Genomic DNA, 22,536 nt, shown 5'->3' with positions numbered 1-22,536 from the left:
TGCATATATACCTCCAGAAATGCATTTTAACCCCCTATATGCCACTCAGCCCCATGATATGCCTTTTAACCCCCTATATGCCAGAGTGGCATATAGGGGTATAAGGCATATCATGGGGCAGAGTGGCAAATAGGGGGGGTATAAAGCATTTCTGGGGGCAGAGTGGCATAACTTGGGGGGGGCAGGTTGGCAAATAAAAGGAAATTTAAAAAATATATTTACATGAATTAATATTTACCGGTAAAACTTTTTTTCCTATAGGGTCGTCTTATATTCAGGCTTTTTGTTTTTTTCCTAAATTAATATTTTGATTTTGGGGGGTCGTCTTATAATCGGGGTCGTCTTATAATCGAGCAAATACGGTAATCCAAAGGCAGCTCTTATATGTGATGGTTACATGTCAACAACAGAAAGCTCTTTGTGAATGTTCTAACTTAAACCAAAAGATTGTAACAGCAGCCCCAAAGTAGACTTAGAATTAAAAGTAGCATCTCACACGCAAGCACATTTCACCCCGAAATAGGCTTCTACCAAGCGCTTGTATATTTTTGGTTACCGTGTGTAATGAAGGGAAGCACACGTTACATCTGAAGTGCTGCTGGACATATCCGGACGATCTAAGCGCTGAAGAACGAGAACCAAGACACGTCTCACAACACTCTCACTAAAATATATCAGGAGCTGAAATCTCATCTAAAGAAAATTAACAAAAAAAATACCAGCCAGCCTTTACTCAAAGACATGTTAGATAAATCCATTCAGCGTGGTTTTGTTCTTTAATCTATGATTAGCGTTTCCTGTCTGTATTTGGGAGACACAACTAAATGCTAATATACTTCAGAGCATTTTTTTTCATGTATCAAAAGCATGGGGAAATGCTGCACTACCAAAAAATGGATTAGTAGAAATGAGTGGATTTGCCCCCATTATTGCTGAAATTCAGTGGGAAGATGTGCGGAATTAAAACGCATGCAAAGGAAATTCATCAACACGCAAGATTCTTGCTGAAGGCGTTTCGCTGGAAAAATCGCTTATATGGTTCCCTATGGATGGATTCCTTCCCCGTTTGCTGAGAGAGAAGAGGCCCTTAACGTTCATTTAGAATTACTTTAAATACAGGTTACCCTAGATTACACAACTGTGTAGTTTGGTCATCTTCTTTAAGGGAGTTCAGAAAAACATTAACCTGCATTACAGCACAGATGAAAACTTGATTTTTCCTGGATTATGTTAAATTTGGGGTCACTTAGAAATGTTCTAGTGTTTTTTTTGGGGGGGGTTTAAAGAAAGGCAAATTTTGGCCATTAATAAATACAGCGCAGACAGTGTTAATGTTGTAAATGACTCTTGTAGCCTGATCTTTAACGTAATTATCTTTATAGGCTTACATTGTGTTCGCTGATCTAAGTTTAAAAGGCTAATCAATCATTAGCAAACCCTGAAAACAGTTAGGTGACCCCAAGCATTTGAATGGTATTTTCATATATTTACCTATTTATTTAATTTATTTATAATTAGTTACATAATTATATTTATAATATACCATATTTAATAGATTATCTTATTTATCTAATAGATGTTAAGACCGCATGGGTCTCTTTTCCATCTGTACCATGTGTTAATGTTATTGTCCATCTTTTATATTGTCAGCTTTACTGTTGTTGGTTTTCATTTTACTTCTGTACCAGCGCTATGGAATCTGCTGAACCTATATAAATAAAATGTCATTTAAAATAATTATTTAGTACAAATTTTCAAAGCACATAAGAAGCTGCAGAGTATATACCGCTTATTACCTTTATTCTTTGCAGATATTAAAATAACTGTCTTCATTTAAAATAAAATTAAAATATTTAAAGGACTCAAATGTGGAAAGAAGTCCCAAAGAATGTCCGGTGTTCTTCACGACTTTTCTAAAATCACGCACCAGTTTCCTTGGTCATAGTAGGAATGAAGAATGGCAATGTTCTGGAGCTTTCTGCACAATGTTTCCAGCTCCCCTTCACAGAACACGTGATAATAACGGTGATAGACAGAACTGGGACTCTGCTGGTTTTCCGTACGCTCTAAAGGCTTCGATGTACCAGCGGTTTTAGTTTCATTTGGTTGTTTCAGATGCCAAGGAACCAGCAGGTCTTGGGAACTGAATGAGGTCCTGTTGGTGTGAATGCTCAACGTGGCGCCAGCTTCACCCTTGAGTTCTATATCTTGGCCATTGACTGTTTGGGGTTCCGCACTGCTTTTATTTTCCTTGAGGTACTTGGACTTTTTCTGTTTGTATTCTTGCTCCATTGCCCAGACATAAATAAGTGCCTTTCCTCCGGGTCTAAGGAGACGGGTTAATTCCTGTATTGCCTTCAATCTCCTTTCCTTTGATGAATTACCAAAAAAAAAAAAGCTTTAAAACTAGATAAATAACATAAATGTGAAAATGTTTAAAATTATAGATGTGATGTAAACGCTCAATAAAAAAAAAACTTTGTGGTGCATATGATAGGGTCTAGCTGGTTCATCTTAAATAAGGCACAGAATAAATCTTACATAAAATAGGACCAGTTAAAAAACAAATAATGTGAATATTTGCAAGCAATAAAAGTCATGATGTAGTTAATAGATTGGAGAGCTTGGGGAGATAGATTTATAGATAACAGATAAGTCATCCTATATAGTAGACATTCAATTAACAAAATATTCAACTTACTTCGGTCGCCAAATGGTGGATCACAGCTATGGAGATGCACGCATCAAACGAGCCGGTTCGGAACGGCACTGCTAAGGCATCGCAAACAGATGCTTCAAATCTTCGGTCTCCACAAATGTCCACAAGATTTTTACTGCGGTCGCATCCAATCTGCCAGGAGAAAGAAGAAAATCTTAACTGCCCAAGAAACATCCAAACTGATTTAACAGTAGCCTTAACTGCGACATCTCACATTAATCTCTGCCAGCTCCATCCCAAGTAAAACTATATGCTGAACACCTGTACATAGACATTCATGCTCACATACACTTACGCGATGCACATTCATGCTCGCATAAATATATACGAACATACACACATACCCGCTCTCCCCCTTACCTCTCAGCTTTCTGTCCGGCTGCCCGCACACTCGGTTTCACGCGACGCTACGCAACGTGACCTGACATGATCCTGTCTCCCTGTGCTCGTTCAAAACTTTCTAAATTATTTTAAACCAGTATGAGGAGACATGAACAAGTGGTCCCTGTAGTTACGCCACTGCCCTTGTTAAGGCACGCTCTGTATTTTCCTATTAGACATCCTTACGTTTCCAACATCTCATCAGAAGAGCCCCTTTTTGGGGCAACCATACTGTATTAATAACCACAACCTGGGATTCAATACCCATTGCTGGAGTGACCTTTGGGGCCTACAAGGCTCAGTACAAGTGCAACACTCTTCATACACGGACATGGTTGCAAGTACAATTAACACATTGAGTTGTGACACTTTGGTAGGACCTTAATGCTTTTCATTATAAAAATTGTTGAATCTGATGAATTTTAATCAAACAACATTTCAAGGTTGCTCGCTAGAGGCAGAGGGTCCTTTGTCCCCCCCGGAAGATGACAATGTGTATTTTGGCAAGCCAGAATAGGTATCCTTCAAGTTATATTTACAGAAAGATAATGTTACATAATGCAGACAATCTAAAACATTTAACAAGACACTCATGTAGAAAATATTCTTATTACGGGAACTGAGTAAAGAAAGAATAACGACCTTGAGGGTGATCTTAACACACCAAGAAACGTTAATGAATTGTAAACTAAATGAAAGGAACAAAGCATATTAGCTTGTAATTTGCATCTAAATCGCATGACATACATTTCGGCTCAGACTAGCTTTTCGGTTTTTGCCTCCATCCAAATAAAGATAAAAATAAAGAGGAAGGGGGTGAGTTATGGGCTTCAATTACAGTTCACGGGAGCTGTTAATTACCAGTTACTTGCTCCCATTTCCGTGTCACTCATTAGCTGAACACGGCTACTTTTCCTGTGTTCTTTACAACCAGTATTGCAAATTGTCCTCAATAGACATAAAAGGCACCCATAAAGTGTATTTGTGCCTTCAGGCACCTGTCTGCTTTACTGAGCCGTGCAGATTTGCTCGCCTGACAACTTCTATAGTTCTACCTCACTTTAGGAAGCCCTCGCTGGTAATTATACTCGCTCCATTAAATACTCAACGGTGGCAAACGTGGTGCGTAGAAGCTGTGATCAAAGCGCTTAACTAGCACTCAATGCAACAACTGTGTGCGCACTGCTAGTTGGTTGCCGTCAAACCATACAGAGAGGATACATGTCTGACCACCGGCCCTCTGCACTCCGCTTTTTCCAAGGCTGTGGACAGTGAGGTGGAATGAATCGATGGAGGAACTAACCACACAAATCAGGTCGGGAAGGAGACGGAGCCACTCTCTTCTGGGACCATTGGCAGGCTTGACCTCACCATATGTGCTCCATGCAAAACTTACCATGTGCAAATGCTTGTTGACGCCAAGATACTTCCCATTACCACAGCCTACGTCTGCCACAATAGATCCATGTGGCAAAGACAATAGAAAGTCCACAACTTTAGGCCATGGCGTGTGTCTAGTGCTGCTGAAATGACTGGCTATGTCTTCATACACCTTATGCACATATTCCTTTTCCAGGTCGGTGGCACCCAAGTCACTGGCGCGAGGAGGCAAGTCTTTTTTCTGCGCTAGCTGGCTATCGCACGCCGATGGGAAAGCTAGATCGGTACAGAATGTTTTAATAAAGTAGATTAGCCACTTTCTCAAATCCTCCTTTCACAACACATTAAATAAACCGATTTAATGGTTAATACAGTAGAAACAGCAATACATTTTGTGTATATCATGGGAACAAATGCCCGATCTTCCTGTTCTTAGTATCTGAATGATTATTCCTCCCCAAGAAGTAGTTATTAACCTTACTTTCCATCTTTGCTGGCAGCTGATCAGCTGTAGTTGCTTTAGAAGAGGTGGATATAAGAAATTGGTGAATGCCATCCAGACAGTAAACTAACTGTAGGGCCTTGTGCCAAAGATCTCTGCTTTGGAGATCTAGCACTTTAAATCAAATATCTCCAAAACGATTACATTGATTGAAAACTAATTATATATATATATATATATATATATATATATATATATATATTCCTTCTAAAACTCACCACAATCACATGCGCTTCTTCTTACTTTCCTAAATGTGAACGAAGTCCTTGTACCCCTCTTGTTTAAGGTTAAATCCTCAGCATTCCCGCTGATAGTTCCAACTTTCTGTCCCTCTGAGGCTTGAACTATATCAAACTTTCTTGGCGTGATGCTGAAACGGAAGAAAATAATTACATGGCACACGGTAAGAAAGATATTGAAATGGTTTCAAACAATGGATATGGAATGCCCAAGTGAAATACTTTAGACATTTATAGTCGTTGAGCTGTCAGCGAAGAACATGGCTATTATCTAAAAAGGTCTAATCTAAAAGAAGGTTTCCTTTGCTGAAAAAAGCAAATTAAGTGCAAACATTCAACAGCCAAGAAATATATTCCGCAGTTCGCTGGCTGAATATATAGAAGAACCCATACTTTAAGCCTCGACGTGTCCTTCGACACATAATGATTTTTGGATGGGTTCTTTTGGTACTCAATCTTTTCACAAAAATTGGGAGTCTGGTTACAGATAATGAAAAGCTTGATTCACTCGCAGAATCTTGTCAAACCTGCGTGAAGGTATCGTATGTTAATATTCTGGCATTTTATTCCCTTTGTTACTTACTCTACTATTGCGTTGCCACGCTTATACTCACCCTTTCCTTCTCTTTCCTCCACCCAGCCCTCAATTACCTGATCCTTCCTAATTACCAGTCTAGGTAACCCCTCTTTGTCCTTTTTTCCTTTTGTATAGTAGTTGGGGTGTGACTGGGCCATACTGCTCAAATAATATACACTTTCATGTAAAATTTCATACTTCCTAAAAGACAACTTCATGTATTTGTAATGTTAAAGTAAGCAGTTGGCTGCTTTGCCTTTCCCCAATATTATCCCATTTACTAATTTCTTTTTACCATAAGTGAGATAAATGAATATTATTCAGTATGTAAAATATTTAAGGGGAAACACAAGATGCTAAAAATTTTATGTAAATCTAACCATTTTACAATGCATTTTTAGCGAATGACATGTATGAAAGCATTTATTAAAAACTAGAATCCTAAAGCCCATATTGTCCCCTGGCACACAGGTCCATACATACTATAGGGCACCATATTTTGTGAGATTATTATTGATTTACATATTCCAAAGAAGTCTACAATGGTAGATAAGGCCTGGTGCTGGGATACCGTTGTGAAAGTCTACTTCTGAGACACTTACCCGTGCGTCCAGAGATATCTCGCTTCTCCACTCATTACCAGTAGGCTTCTTCGAGGAAGCATCACCGGGACACTAGTGCCATCAGGGTGCTTGAAATCCATCACGATCTACAATTAAAAAGCTGGTTAGGGTTCACGATTTGGGGCCGAGTTTGTTATCAGGGCATCCAAACACAGCTGGCTTTATTTACGATTGTCCAAGTTTCCACCTTCACCTCCCTGACTCTACTATCCATTTACCATCCCCAGTCAATGACTTTCTCCTGCATGAAGGGCTGATCACCATTCATTATGCCAGAAGTCATGTTCGTTATAGTGCCGATTCTTCAGATCAGCTGTACAAATGTTACACCACATATTAGTATAAAATATAAGGGGAAAAAATGATATAGTCTCCTCCTAATTGTTTTGAAGTATAATGGCATTATTCTTTTCACAGTTTTGAAGCTACTATATCACGGCAAAATCAACCCCCTTTGTGACAGTTTTAGTTCAAGAGATATTTCCAGGTAATTGTGTTTTTATCAATTTCTTTATTCTCTAGGGTAGCAGACACTTTGAAGATCACGTCGGTCTTGCGTATTGTAAAGGGAGTTATGGTTGGTTACAAGACCCTGTGAACAAGACTTTACCTGGTGTCTGGTACAAGTAGATACAAATAGCAGAGGCCTGGCATTATTCCTGTTCTGTTTCTGTATGTCCAAACAGTTATGTGATGCACTACTTGTAATATACAGGGCTACAGAATATATATATAACAAAATATGGCAACCATTAATTAATAATGCAAGAAAATGACGAGGGGACAACTTGTAGTATTTTGACACAGATTTGCCATTTTTGCCTATTCTTTCTCTGTAGAGGAGGTTCTGATATCTGCTACATGGGTATCGTCTGGAAACTGGCGATTACGAGCTCTTGGGAAGTATTCTGTGTAGCCTGAAACTCGACATTTCTATTCCATGTCCTAGATTAGGAGAACCGGCTCTGATTTTGGTCCCATTATTCTTCTAAATAATGGTTTATATAAGTAGTTATCCGCGTGTGACCAATTAACGTATTCACCCACACACAAAAAAAAGAGTCTCAAAACCCTCTGAAACATTAATAGCGAACCAGTAAGATGGGGAAAACATGGCTTTAATGACACACATTATACAAATCAGAGCCAGCTCCAATCTAAACCTGAAAAAGACTGGGATGAGAAAGAGGAGCGGAGTCTAATCATACATGGAAACCGAACCCTAAGGAAGGACTGAAAACTCCCTCCCCAGTGCTTCATATAAACAAGAAATATGCACCGGCAGGAATAACTAATGTCCGTAACAAAAATCACTCCAAATCACTAAACCACCAGGCCCCATATAGACAAGTTTAAAATCCAAATAAAAAGTCAGCGACTTAAAAACGCAGGCACTGACACTTAAAACTAACGTTCTTTTCTACAGGAAAAAAACGCATACTACAGAACATACAAAAGTCGTTTAATATGCATTTTTTGACGGGGCTGCGTGGGACAGTAAAATGTCCCTTTGAGTCGGCAGATGTCTCTTTTTCCAATGGATAGTTTCTCATCTCAGCAGACCCATTCACTGTCCAAACCGTCTCCGGCAACGACAGATATTTTTTAGCCGATTCAAAACGATCTCCATGATTTTCCTGGTACGGCTATCCGGTGCAGAAATAGATTGAGGGCCTGCGTCTTCTGCACTCCGGAATATCCTTGGTTATTTCCTTGCAAACTAATCCCGAACGTATACAGCGCAGACAGATTTACAACAACAGACACCGACGTCAAGGCTTAGATCAAATTAAATTCTCTACTGAATCCCTGATGCTGGAAAGCGGAAGATAAAGGCTGAAGAATGCCCCAAGGTTCATTTTGTTCCTTGTTAATGTGACAAGGGATGGAAGCTTCTTTATATGCGCTTATCGAGTTCACTTTCCACAAATAGCTAGAAACAGAGAGAAAAAAAAATAAAAAAGTCTTCCAGAAATGGATAAACACGTTGCCCTCGGCAATTCAGCATTGTGCAAATTAGGGTGTTCGGCTGTCTTCTACGTTCTGGTCAAATATGAGCTATTTTAGAAAATGGAAGGTCCTTGCAACATAAACCAGGAATTGTATATGAAATGTTGATGACATCGGATGAACTCGATATATAGGTATATATATATATATATATATATATATATATATTTATCATATGATTTTAGTGTGATTGTGTTACTGTGTAATGGCACAGTATGCATGTGTTTGTATATTGTGTTGGCATGTGCATGTGAGCATATGGTGTCAGCATGAGTGCATACTACTGTAGGCATTAGAGTGTGTGTGCTAGTGTATGGTGTTAGTTTGCGTGGAAACTGTGCATTGTGTGTTTCAGCATACGGTTATAGCGTGTCTGGAGTAAACCTAGGAGTTAGTGGGTGTTACATGGAATTTTCTAGGTGAGAGTGTGTGTGTTAGTTACCTGGTGGGGGCGCAGAAGAAATACTTCTCACTCAAGGTGATCTCTAGCCATGTTGCACAGCTCGGAGGAGTACAACAGAAGTTGACTAAACTAACAAATTAATGAAAAAAATGGAGAACAAAAAGTGTGCTTCCCAGTAGAATTACAAAATTAAAAAACAAAACACCCCCCCCCAAAAAAAAACACAGCTTTACTGCCGCAAACAGAAGAGTTTTCCCTAAAGTACCGGCAGTAGAGCCTTCATCGCCTCCTGGGTCGTGCAGGCGCGTTGGACACAAAACCTATTAATGTTACCGATAGAGGCTTACGATGCCCTCTAGTGTATAAAATATAGAAGCAGAGACAAAGCTACAGAGTTCAAATTTTGAAACAACAACTTTTGAAATATCTCCCACAGATGGAACAGACCAAGAAAATCCCTCAGTAAATCAAAGCAGATTCCACTATTGTTTCTTGTAGTTACATGTATAAGTGCGACCAAACTAGCAGCTCTATATATATATATTCCAAAGTACAGAGGTAACAGCATGCTACTGATCTAAATCGATTAATATACATTTTGTTTGCAGTCTATGGGAGGGCAACATAACAGCAAGTTATTACTTCCATAGCACTGGATTATAATAGCGTCAGGTAGGCTGCACACAGCGTCTTCTCTTATCACAAGTGGTGACCTGTGGATTTACATGCCTCAAAAACTAGACTAAACTAAAGTTTAAAGAGAACTCCTCATCTAGAAGACATTTTAAAGGGACACTCTGGCCATCGTATGTGTTTTAATGCATATGGTGCTACCTTTATACTTCCATGGTGTGCCCCCTGCAAACACATGGGAGACTCTGCAGAATCCCCCTCCCTATGCATTTGCCCCTTTGCCCACCCCAGTTATTTTCTGCAGAAGACATCTCCTCGCTTGCGATATACCTACCAGCAGCCAGTTTAAGCAGCGGCTTGGAAAGCATCGCTGGGGTCTAATGATACACTGAATGCATGGAGAGCGCTCCCGTCGAGTAATGGTGAATGCCGGTAGTGTTTTAAGAAAGCTGGCTACCTACTGAGACGCAAAGTATTTCCCATGGCTGCCAAACCAAGATGGCGGCGCACCCTGAGGTCATCGGTGCGTCCCTCAGCTCATTGGCTGCAGAAGCACAAACAGCAATCTTTTTTTCTGATTTCCTGAAGTGACGGGCGCTTTAATTACCCTTTTAGTTAGGATCCCCTCTCTTAAATGTAGATTTAAATGGAGGCACTTAATACAGCACAGATGTTTCGCAAAATTCCTTGGAAAATATCCAAATTTTTCAAATATTCTAAAAAGTTTGATACCATAATTTGTTCTAAACCAATGCGCCTTTAATAGCCCTAATGGTCAACAAATAGAGCCCCATTTGCATGAAATCAGTGCATCTGAATTATCAGGAGCATCCATGCTAATCCCTAAACACCACAAGCAACTCCAACACTTTTTAGTTTAGATAAATGATCATTATTTTTAATAAGTAATCATAAAGTGAGGAATTGCAATTATATTTGGTGTTTTCCTGAGCTTTTTTTTTTTTTTTTTTTTTTTGCAGTATTTACTAAAATATTTAAATTACTTGGCAAAGGCAGCACTAGTCTTTAATTTGCATGTTGGCAGTAAAAAGTGTGCTTACTGGGGCATACAAATTGATTAAAACTTCAAACTGGATCCAAATCAAGACGTGATGTGGAGAAAACCTTGTTATTGATTAGAAACTTCCATCCAAATAAATCAAGAAACTCATTGGAGGTTAACAAGTGACCTTAAGATCAAAGCTTCTAAAACGTTATTCCCCTACAGCTATTCATCCTTTATTTTTTTAATTTTATTACATTTTTTTGGAAAGCAGAGTCCTTATATATTATAGAAGAGTTATCCTACACCATCACGAAAGTATGCTTTAGGTCCTGTATGCAAATTATCAAACTTATTTGCATATATTGGCATCACAACATGTCAAAAATAAACTTTAAATACTTTTTGATCATTTATTAAGATGATAAAATAACTGAAATTATAAATAAAAACAATATGCAGACTATTTTCCTGTTTAACTTTCTTATGCACATTTTTGAATGCATTTTAGGGACCAATACCCTGAAATGTAAATTTTAACAGTTTACCGGTTCAGATGTAACGCTTATCTCAATACCAATACTAGGAATATGTTATAGATTTGTCGATTAAACCTTAGCTTCCTGTTGTAGCTAACAGGAACCTTTTGTTTAGGGAGTAATTATACAAATTAATATTATTATTCATTAAAAATGTAGTCATATTCATTAAGTTCTGAAAAAGAACAGGAATGTGATATACGGAACTTGATATTGTAGAAAAATAAATGTATATGTATGTGAGTGTCTAGCGAGTGGGTATTTGCAGTGGTGAGAAAGAGTAAGTGAACTTTCTGGAATAACCAGCATTTATGTATAAATGTGTCTTAAAATATATACGATCATCATCTAAGTTACAATAATGAACAAACATAATCTGCTTTAACTAATAACACAAATGATTGCATTGTTCTTGTCCAAGCATTCATAGTGCGAGTTGGAAAACGTATGTGAACCCCTAGGCTAATCACTTCAACAAAAACCAATTGGAGTCAGGAGTTAGAAAACCTGAAGTCCAATCAATGAAACAGGATTGGAGATGTGTTTTAGAGCTACTTTGACTTATCAAAACGCTCATTTTGAGTTTGCCGTTTTCTAGAAGCATCTGCTGATGTGAACCATGTCTAACAACAAAGAAATCTCAGAAGACCTACAAACAAAAAATTGTTGACTTGCATAAAGCTGGCAAGGGTTACAAAGTAATAAAGAGTTTGCATATTCATCAGTCCACAGTTAGACAATTTGCTTATAAATGGAGATGATTTAGTACTGAGGCTACGCTCCCCAGGAGTGGGCACCCAGCCAAGATGACTCCAAGGGCAAACAGAACTAAGGTAAGAGATAAATCCTTGAAGGACTCATTGGAACCAGTTAACATTACAGTTCATGAGTCTACCATACGCAAAACACTGAACAGCCACGGAGTCCATGGCAGGACACCACGGAGGAAGCCGCTGCTCTCCTAAAAAACATTGCTTTGTGCCCAAAGAGCACCTTGATACGCCACAATGCCACTTAGCAAACGTTTTGTTAACTTAAATTAAGGCTTAATTGTTTGTGAAGAACATGCAGCACTACGTATGATGTAAAAAGGGCACACTCGCATGAAAACAGCATCACAACGGTGGAGGGAGCATCATGAATTGAAGCTGCTTTGCTGCCTCGGGGCCTGAACAGCTCCCCATCGGTGGGGACAATGAATTCCCAAATTGATCAAGGTGTCAAACAGGACGATGTTAGGGTGGCTTTGAAATGACCTCAAGAGAGCCGTTCACACCAGACATTCTAGGAATACGGCTGAACTTAAGCAGCTCTGTAAGGAAGAATGGTCTAAAATTCCTCCTGGATATTACGCAGATCTGATCCGCAGATACCGGAAGCGCTTGTTTGAGGTTATTGCTGCCAAAGGAGGTTCGACCAGTTCTTATATCCAAGGGTTCACTTACCTTTTCCACCAGCACTCTGAACGTTTAATGAGTGTGTTCAAACAATTATCAGTGTTTGTCTTAAACACAATGTATTTGTCTGTACTGATGTACATCAGATTAGATTTTATGAACAATTACGAAAACCAGGTAATTCCAAAGAGTTAAACATTAAGGTTTTACATTAAATAAGATAAACTACATATTTTAAAAACATATACAGTATTTTTAAAGAGCACATTTCTGCTAACGTTCCTTGTACTTTACCAGCATGCACCTGGCTTTTTCCCCCCTTGATTATTTCGTATACTTTTAAATCTCACCTCCGCTCCCAAACTGAGAGAGATAATCTCATCTTCAAAAGCAGAATGGGTGTCAATATGTGGAGGGATTCCTAGGAAATCAAACAAAACTTTCAATCTCACTAAAACAGCTAAACAATCTACAAAAAAATATTACTAGGTTTGAAAGAGCTCTGCAGGTACTTGTTAGCTTAAAACCACAGCAAGTCGCAATGAGCTTTTAAACCAGGCACAGGAAAGTCCACCGTCCAGCAGGAACCACTCTGGATTTGTTGAGTCATAAGGAAGGTGGTCTATGTTAGATCTTCGGGCAAGCTGCAAAAGAAAATCCCGACTCATCTCCTGAGGAAGCCGGTTGTCCGGTGAAACGCGTTGAGAGAGAGGGATATACTGGGAAGTTCCTGCTGCTGGACGGTGGACTTTCCTGTGCCTGGTTTAAAAGCTGATTACCGTGTACATGCTTTTGTACATTTCGTATGTTGTAAGTGCAATATTTTACCTTACCCACATGACCAAGTGATACTGTGCCATTGCTGCTGTGTTTTTATATTTTTTAGCTACCAAGAATTAAAGAATATTTTATGATGAGCGCATTTATGTCCTTGGAAATGTGAGTGTACTACTTACTTGCAATACTGCTAAGCCTCATTTGCATACAGAGTCACACTATCTTTTTCAAAAATCTCTTTTTTTCCCCTATGTGGATGTGCGCCCCATTTGGAAAAGTTGTATAGACTATATTAGATGCTGCAAAACCACTCCATGCTATGAAATCAATTGAAGGTATTCTTGGCCATAGCAATGGACATGTTCAATACTTATTAAGCACCTCTATGATTCCCATCGACTTCATTCTTAGAAGCTATAGTTTGGAGTGACTTAAATGACTTGGAGGTAAGTTTATCCTAAGTATAAAATAAAATAACTTGGAGCACACCCTCCTGACACTGCCAGCTAGTGCTTGGATACAGTTCATAGTATTCTCTGAGATGATCAATCTTTGCAGCTGAAGCAATTGTCTTTTGCAGAATTTCCTCCCCTTGTAATGATTGTTTTCAGGATACATTGAGGTTAGAGGGTTGGTTAAAGTTTGCCTAACCCACTTGTTCTATGGCCACCTGCCTTCACTGACATGAACATGTCTAAGAAACGCACATAAGGAAATAAACTTATGAGATGGACAAGATTGCCAGAGCCTGGAGCCTTTTTCTATTAAGATTGCCAGAGCTGTGAAATCTACAGTATAGTTCGGCCAATCTGTCTGTGCAGACAGCAGAGGCCTGTGGACATTTCTGAAAATACAATTGCTCCTTTCTTACCCTGGCCCGGCTCATACTGATTAATTGTCAGCTGATCAGGTTTATGTTTTATCAGTTTTTGCTGCCAGCATCTATTCAGCACAGGAGTACAAAACTCAGGAAGACCTGTGAACACACAAAGGCAAAACATTAACACCTAAGAAAAAGCTATTCTAGTACAAAGTATTAAATTGTACAAATAGCATAACAGTAGTATGACAAGTATGCATATTTGCTAAAATAAAAGTAATATAATGAATATTTAATATAAATTGATTCTTTTATCAGCCTGGAAGTGGTAATAATACAGCAAAAACTATGACAACTAGCATCCGTTCCAGAAGCCCTCCTGTTAGAGGAAAGCTTCTTGTATTAATGGCTGATTTCACACATACAACCACCTGTAAAAGAAAAGGTTAGCAAACAAAAAGACTCTACCTCCAGGCAAAGGCTGATCTTTGTCTACATTGTTGTTGTCGTATCGGAACTCATACCCATAATGTTTCACCCGTCTGTGTTTTAGTGACTTTTGACCTGTAAAAAAAATAAATAATGATTATAATATATATATTATATATATATATATATATATATTCTTGTTGTAGAGGATCTTTTTTCAGCTAAGACCATTAAATAAACCTACGTAGTGGTATTTAAGCAGCAACATAATATATTGGTATACCACTGTGATATGAACATTTTTACACTTACATTTAAAGTACATCAGATTAGTAGCAACCAGCATAAATGGTTCCTCGCTAACTGGTCTATTTCTATATTAACCCTTTAATGACAAAGCCCGCTCAAAATGCATTGTTTTCAATGGGTTTAGGGACCGCCCGTCCTTAAGGGGTTAAGAAAAGTGAATGTAATTCTAATGACAGCTGTGCGACCCCTCTAAATATATGTGTCTCCCTTGCAAAGTCATTCTGCTGTATCACCCCACATCTCCTGACGGGTGTGATGTACACGCCGATGAGACCCCCTCTGTGCACATGCAAAGTAATGACTCCCGCTGATTTTGAACGGGACGCAAATCCTTGGACCATCCTCTATATGCAGACTATATGTGACTAAGAATGAATCATTCTACCGTCTACCACCGATAATAAGGAGACAGGGGGTTTGTGTAGTAGGCTAAGCTTAGATAACAGAGCTAGAGCCATAAATGGCTTATATAGAGCTTTCTGAAAACATTGTGCGAAGACCAGAGAAACAGAAAACCACAATATTACATTGTTAAGCGCTCAGAAGGTTGTTTTCATTAACAAGCCTCCCATACTGACAGAACATTTGTCAACATCAGAGGTTTAAAATACTTACTAGACCTCTCAGTTTCCCAACTGATGCCTACTAACATAGCAGCTTCTTCTTCCGGTGTTACGAAGTCTTCTACCACTACCAGACCAGGGGGCAATGATGGTGGTGAAGCCTCTTTTATTTCCACTGCAGATTAATATAAAAATGGAAGAACCAATGTAAAGGGAATGTCACGCAGGTCACACAGGTTATTTGCCAAACATATGGAAGAAGGTACTCTGGTCAAATGAGACTAAAATTGAGGTTTTGGGGCATCAAGGAAAACACTATGTCTGGTGCAAAACCTACCCTTCTCATCACCCCGAGAACACCATCCCCACAATGAAGCATGGTGGTGGCAGCATCGTGCTGTGGGAAACTGGTCAGGATTGAAGGAGTAATGGATGGCGCTAAATACAGGGAAATTCTTGAGGGAAACCGGCGCCAGAGATTTGAGAATGGAACAGAGGCTGTACACCAGTGGAACCCGTCCAACGTAAAAGAGCTGGAGCAGTTTTGCCTTGAAGAATGGGCAAAAATCCCAGTGGCTAGATGTGCCGAGCTTATAGAGACGCACCCCAAGAGACTTCAACCGCGATTGCTGCAAAAGGTGGCTCTACAAAGCTATTGACTTTGGGGGGTAAATAGTTACGCACATGCTCAAGTTTTCTGTTTTTTTGCTTTATCTCTTGTTTGTTTCACAATAAAACATATTTTGCATTTTCAAAGGGGTAGGCATGTTGTGTCAATCAAATGCTACGAACCCCCAACAAATCCATTTTAATTCCGGGTTGTAATGTAACAAAATAGGAAACATGCCAAAGGGGGTGAATACTTTTTCAAGGCACTGTATATTACAAACAAGTTACTTTTTAATTAGCCTGGTACATCTTCAAGAGTGCCATGTATGAAATAAAAATGAAGCTTAGAATTATCTGTGATGTACATTTGGTTTCCTCTGACAATGGTCGTTTTCATAAAAACAGTACTGCTCGTACATTAGGAAAGTGTTACTTATAAAGGAAGAAAATCACATACCCTTTTCCACAAAGCTGAAGTACAGAGTTATTTTCACTTCTGAGTCAGATGATGGCATATCTTGACCGCTTAATGAATTATAGGCATTTGCAGCCTCTTGCATAGATGTGTAAGTAACAAATGCATAAGGCTTGTTGGGGGGCATCACTAAAGATTCCACCTCTCCACATTGCTCCAGGACAGTGAGCAGCTGCTGTCTGTTCGCTCCATTCCCAAGTCCTCCATTGGCAATCACTAGGCTCTACATATCAGAGGAGAGAAATCACAGAGAACCATTCCACAGCCATCACGCTTCATTTACTAAACTATGAGTTGCAGACAACATGTGTTATCTGACTTCTGTATTCATTTTGAAGGGCTAAAGGAAATGACAATTTGGTCTTGCACAACGTAAAGTGAAAATTCTGAAGAACACTCAGTTTTTAACTATGTATTGACAAGGACCTGCTTGGCCCTACTTGCAAGTTCAAATTGTCAGGGTTGCCCCTTATAATGCCTTCTAAAGTGTGAGTAGTAGTGCTTTATCTCACCTGCAAACTCACCATAACACTTCCCTCTCTTGCTTCAGAAATATCTAGTGGGTTACTGAATTGCATTCATGAATACATGATGAATATCAGAGGATGAAGATGTTTTTAGGCTATACACAATCTCATGCTGTCATTGTATCTATGCCTCGAGTGACCGTTCTCCATACCTTTGAAGGGTGGGACACCGTTTCAACCCCTTCATGTCTCAGCAATATATGCTTGACCTTTGCCTGCTTTTTAATTAGTTTCTTCTCCTCTTTGGTCATCTTCTGCTTTGGTTCACAGATGCCATCCATCCTCGCAGGTAATTGCGGACACTATATAAAAGAATCCCAAATACACCACATTAGAAACAACCACCAAAAGATACATCTCTCGAGCAGCCAACGAACGCGGCAATTAGCAGTATTTACAGAACACAAAGTGTTTAAAGAAGGCAAACTACATTGTGATCTTGAAATGTTAGCTCTTTAATAGCCCATCGTGATGATTCTATGTAGATGCCTGACAGATGTGTTAATCAAATTGCTGTAATGCCAATCCTCAAAGAAACCTTGACTTATTATTTGAAGATACACTTAATTGGGGCACCTGCATTCAAGCAGGGATATCAACCATAACATACTGGCAGCAAAGATACTGAAAATGACAGCGGCGAAGAATAGGAAGGAGTCATCTCCAGAGCGTGTGACCCCAAGAATCTGCCCCTTGACCCAGAGAATCTGCCCCTTGACCCAGAGAATCTGCCCCTTCACCCAGAGATAGGGGTAAAAACCCTGAGAATTCCCATGTGCAGAGATATACTGCAGGGTTCCATTAAAACATGTTATTTAATGGCACATACTGCACAGACAACTCTTTACAGGAGCACCTGGGCCTCAAATGCTGTTTACACTTATCTGGTGCCTGTTAGCAAATGCACTGTATTAAATATATCATATAAAAACACAAGCGATACTGCTTACAAAATGATAAATTAATGTCGCAATTCAAACATTTTACTGCACAGGAACAAGTACTGAAGACGTAAGTATCTAAAACGTAAATGACACCTGAGAAACACAGCGCAACTCACGTTACCTCACTGCAGGCAGCCATTACTGGGAAGCGCAGGACTACATCTCCCGCGATTCCAAGCGAGGAAGCGTCCCGCGGTGATCCTTCCGTGCCCCCGTACACCAGCTAAGCGCGGCTTCTCATTATTTAAATGCCACCAGCATTAAACCGAGAATCAAAACTGCTCGTCACATTCAAACTATATGAACTGACTGCTTACAATTTGCTTTCATTTATTTTTTTATTTATTAATGTATTTTCTATTTCTCCTATTCTTTTGATTTATTTCTGAGCTTTAATTCCCAAACGCGTGTCACTTGTTGCTCTTCTTTAGATGGAACGCGCTTGTTTGAGGATTCTAGATGTGAAGCTAAGGATACTTTACGGTTCCAGACCCGCTGTTCCATGAGCTCCCGGTTTAGCAGCGGGTTTAAAGATCAGAAAGATACTGATATGCTTAAAATCTGTTGGAAACTACACTTTGTAATTCAGAGCGGAGCTGTTTCAGACGTGCAAGGCTTTTGTCACCTTTTCTACTTACCAAAAGTACGATATACTGAATCTGGGACCCATTGACAGGTGCATTTAAGCAACATTTATTTAAGTGTAATTTACAACATCTCCTGTTGTTTATATATTATATTTTATTTATTATCAATCATTACATTATTATTGGAAGATTATTCGATTATTGTCACTTATTTTTTTTTGAGGTCCTAGAAATAAGGCACTTTGTGGAGTAAAGGGGAATTGTCCTTCGTAAACACTGATCTTTGGGTGCTATGCGCATATGAAACCTCTGTCCAGGATTTTATGCCTGTCTCACTATTATGGCATCTGCACTGCAGCTACAGTCTCTATACTGCTTATCATATATGCTTTTTAACCAGCAGTCGGCGCTGTGTACCAATTGAACTTGCATCATAAGGAATTGTTATCTGTAGCTGTCCAGTTTTGTGTTTCCTATTGGCACGCCTGACCATTACACCAATAGGGACTTTTATGACGTTGCATTCTAAATACATAGACATTAATATGTAGTTGGTCCACCCTTTGCAGCCATAACAACTTCCATTCTTCTGGGAATGATTTCCACAAGATTTTTGGAGTTTTAGTGTTTCTGTGGGAATTTGACCCCATTCACCCAGTAGAGCATTCTCCATTCCAGTTCATCCCAGGTGGTATTTGATGGGGTTGAGGTCTGTGCAGCCGGTCAAGTTCTTAAACACTAAACTGATCCAACCGTGTCTTTATAGACCTTGATTTGTGCACTGGGACACATGCTGGAATAGAAAAGGATCTTCCCTAAACTGTTCCCACAAAGCTGGTGACATAGCCTTGTCCAAAATGTCTTTATGTACTCTAGGGGGACATACCAAGTCATTTTGGTCAATGCTATGCTTCCAACTTTGTGGGAACAGTTTGGAGAAGACCCTTTTCTATTCCAGCATGACAGTGCATGCCGTCCTATCATCTGAGGGGGAGGAGCTACCCATATGTTACCATGGTTCTTAGCTAGGAAAAGAATATTATCGTAACTATGGAATTTTTCCTTTTTTCTTATAGTTGGAGTAGATGCATATGTAAACACGTGAGACATCACCCAAGAGTGGGGAAGCAGCTGCTAGTTGGCTCAGAAGCTACTTGGCAGCTCATCTGCACTACAAGACACGAGTTTCTGAAACCAATTTTAGATTTAGAGATTTGTTGGCACTAAAAGAGTTAATGACTTCTAAACAAGTGGTGCGTTTCTCATTGGTAGCCTCAAGATGGGCTCATTTACAAATTTCCCAGGGATGGGTACTTGCCTTGCACTGGGATACAGAGATTAGGGTAAACAGGGTAAATCCTAATAAAAGCAGAAAAGTGATTTTGAACATTTTTTCTTTTAAATAACGATGTTATTGGGGATGTTGGGATATCTTCTGCCCCAAATAATTCATTCACATCAGGTACAATTAATCCATGCAGGCCTGTTATAGTTGCAGAAGCCCTTTTCATTTAATCCACAATCTTCAGAGAAAGCGTGCTATGTTTCATCTTTAATTTCAAAGCTTTTGGAACATTTATGGTTTGTTAACCTTAGAGAAAATTTGTAGGTCATAAAATAAGTGTTCACCAGTTGTAATGTCTGATAAATGTGTTCTCACAATGACATTTAGACACGTGAAATAATTTTTATCTCGCATCTTGCCTTACAAACAATATGGAATCATATTTAATTAAGAAAGCTCTCTTGTGTTGAGATAAAAGCAATTTTTAATCAATTAAATGGATATATTTCATTTAGGCATTACACTATCATGGCCGAATAATTAGAAATTAAATATCTGACCATTAATGAAGCATTTGGAACCTCATTCCCGATGCTATTAAATACATGAACCCTTCTTTAATCAAGTAATATTTTGCCCGAGCAAGCACTGATAGGTTGTTTCTACACAAACATCTGCTAAGGTTTATGTATTTAAGAAATTCTAATTCATCTTTTATCTTCAGTGAAACACCACCCTTATATAGCTGCCAACAGTCTCAAAATTGGAAATGGGGAAATAAGGTAATGTGGGTGGAGCCTGACATGATGCATTATGGGTGGTATCATGCATAACCATGTCCTGAAATGGGAAGATATGTCCCATATATATCAAGTGGAAGATATGATGGTGCTTCCAAATGGCTAATAATTCAATATTATTATCCCTCCAGGGCTGTATGGATATACAGGTTGAAATCAATTCTACAGTGAAGACCACATGGTGGGCAAACCAGTTTAAGCTAGATAAACGGAGCACATGGTTGAACTGTCTTATCTTCTGGAAGCTGGAGCTGAGCATTGCATTAGAGGGCACGACTGAGTATTTAGGGGGTGGATGTAGGAAAATAGTATTTAAGAAGCCCTCTGTAATTATAGCTATCTTTCTCTCTCTCTGATTGTGCTAACCCTGTTCATGTACGTCATGCAAGCAGGGTCGAGTCTAGGGTTACCGATGCCTGAGTACAATTTTGGGTGTGGCTATATTTCTAACCCCTCCCCTTAACAGATATAACCCCTAACCACACCCATTTTCTGTGGCGACCACGCCACCTCTTTGGGCCCCCTGACTTCACTATGTAACACGTCACTCACTTCCCACAGTGCCAGTTTTGCCCCCAAACATCTTACTAGAGCCATTTTGCACCAAAAAACTTACCAGTGCCAGTTTGCCAGTGCTATTTTTGGGCTCAAACACATTGCCAGTGACCTCTTTGCCACTCAGACAGTATTACACCAAATGTGTAATATTGATTGTAAAATGTAAATTTATGATGTAAAATAATATTGATTTCATTGCAGAAAGCGAGAAGTGTGAAGTCTGTTTTTTACACTAAATATAAGATAGGAATTATTGGGCTATTACATTTATTAGTAATTCCTCTAGTTTCTGGCAAACTGAACTAGCAATGGCTATAGAAGGATTTTTTGTGATATTTTTTAATTTGCCTTAACATATTAGCAAAAGATTCCACTTTGATCGTCTCTTGTGATATTTATCTGACTTCCACTGGCGATATTTATCTGAATGCTCCCCACACAGAGCTAATGCTGGATAAAGATAGCACAATGTTTACTGTCAGAGGATTTTGTGTAGGATAGATACAAATTAACAGAGCACGAAAGGGTGAGAACTAAAGTGCAGACTACAGGACTAGAATAGACGCAGGATATTTACGGAACCGTGTTGCTAGGACAAGAAGTTAAAAACTCCAGGTGTGCAGTGCCTTTAAAATGTTGCAAATAAGCACAATATAGTTTTTTTCTTTTGGGGAAATAAAATCCCAACACAATAAAAGCAAACTGGGAGTGCAACGTAGAAGAACGTTATAAAATCATTGGAGAGCATACATGCCGTTTTTGTGGCCTCCAAGAACTCCTCAGCCAACTACAGGTGGACAATGGACAGCAGATAAGTTTAACATCTCCAGATGTGCCGAATATAGGCTGGTAACAGTACAGTGTCATGGCCAAAACTGTTTCATGTATTCGACTGTGTCCCTGGGGGGAGGGACACCGAAGTCTTAAAGGTAACTATGACCATGACAGCTTTTATTAAAGTTAATTAACTTAAAAAAATAGTTTTTAACATCCACCCTAGCGGAACTCTGTCGGTAAGACCAGCATTATCCTTTCAATATCCGGTTCTGAAGTTCTCTTCTCCCATACCCTTTCAAACTCTGAACCAATAAACAATCAACAACAAAAGGAATGTGTTAGGGACCAGGAACCAGATGGACACAAAACATATAGTGCAAAACAACTTTATTGTAAAAACCAAGCGAACAAAACCAAAAGACATGTCGGGGTCAGGAACCAAGACAGGTACTCAGACAAGCCTAGATCAGGAAAACGGAGATCAGCGAAGTCAGGAACAAGCCAGGAGCATACCTGGGAACTTCTGAACTTAGGCTACCCAGAGCCTTCCCATGGGGGAAGCGGCCAGGACTGCAGCTGACATCGGTCGGCAGTCCCATGATGTTGGCCGATGTCAAGGAAAGCCAAGTCATGCACAGGTATTCAGGGACACAAAATGATGCACTTGCAG

The 22,536-nt window shown here is 39.3% G+C and overlaps 1 protein-coding gene across 1 annotated transcript; it reads right to left on the bottom strand.

Moving 5' to 3' along the window:
• Positions 1 to 1,751: 1,751 nt before the first annotated feature.
• ALKBH8 (alkB homolog 8, tRNA methyltransferase) lies at positions 1,752 to 18,020 on the bottom strand. Its single transcript, XM_053456468.1, has 12 exons — positions 17,981 to 18,020; positions 17,068 to 17,217; positions 16,371 to 16,611; positions 15,357 to 15,479; positions 14,472 to 14,567; positions 14,055 to 14,159; positions 12,757 to 12,827; positions 6,401 to 6,507; positions 5,201 to 5,352; positions 4,497 to 4,756; positions 2,702 to 2,851; positions 1,752 to 2,370 (listed from the first exon to the last, which is right to left on the bottom strand). The coding sequence occupies exons 1-12, from the start codon at positions 17,996 to 17,998 to the stop codon at positions 1,903 to 1,905; spliced, it is 1,941 nt and encodes a 646-aa protein (XP_053312443.1). The 5' UTR covers positions 17,999 to 18,020; the 3' UTR covers positions 1,752 to 1,902.
• Positions 18,021 to 22,536: the final 4,516 nt, after the last annotated feature.

This window comes from Spea bombifrons, chromosome 2, assembly GCF_027358695.1.
Source record: "Spea bombifrons isolate aSpeBom1 chromosome 2, aSpeBom1.2.pri, whole genome shotgun sequence".
NCBI classification, from domain to species: domain Eukaryota; kingdom Metazoa; phylum Chordata; class Amphibia; order Anura; family Pelobatidae; genus Spea; species Spea bombifrons.
This window is presented reverse-complemented; position numbering and strand designations above follow the sequence as displayed.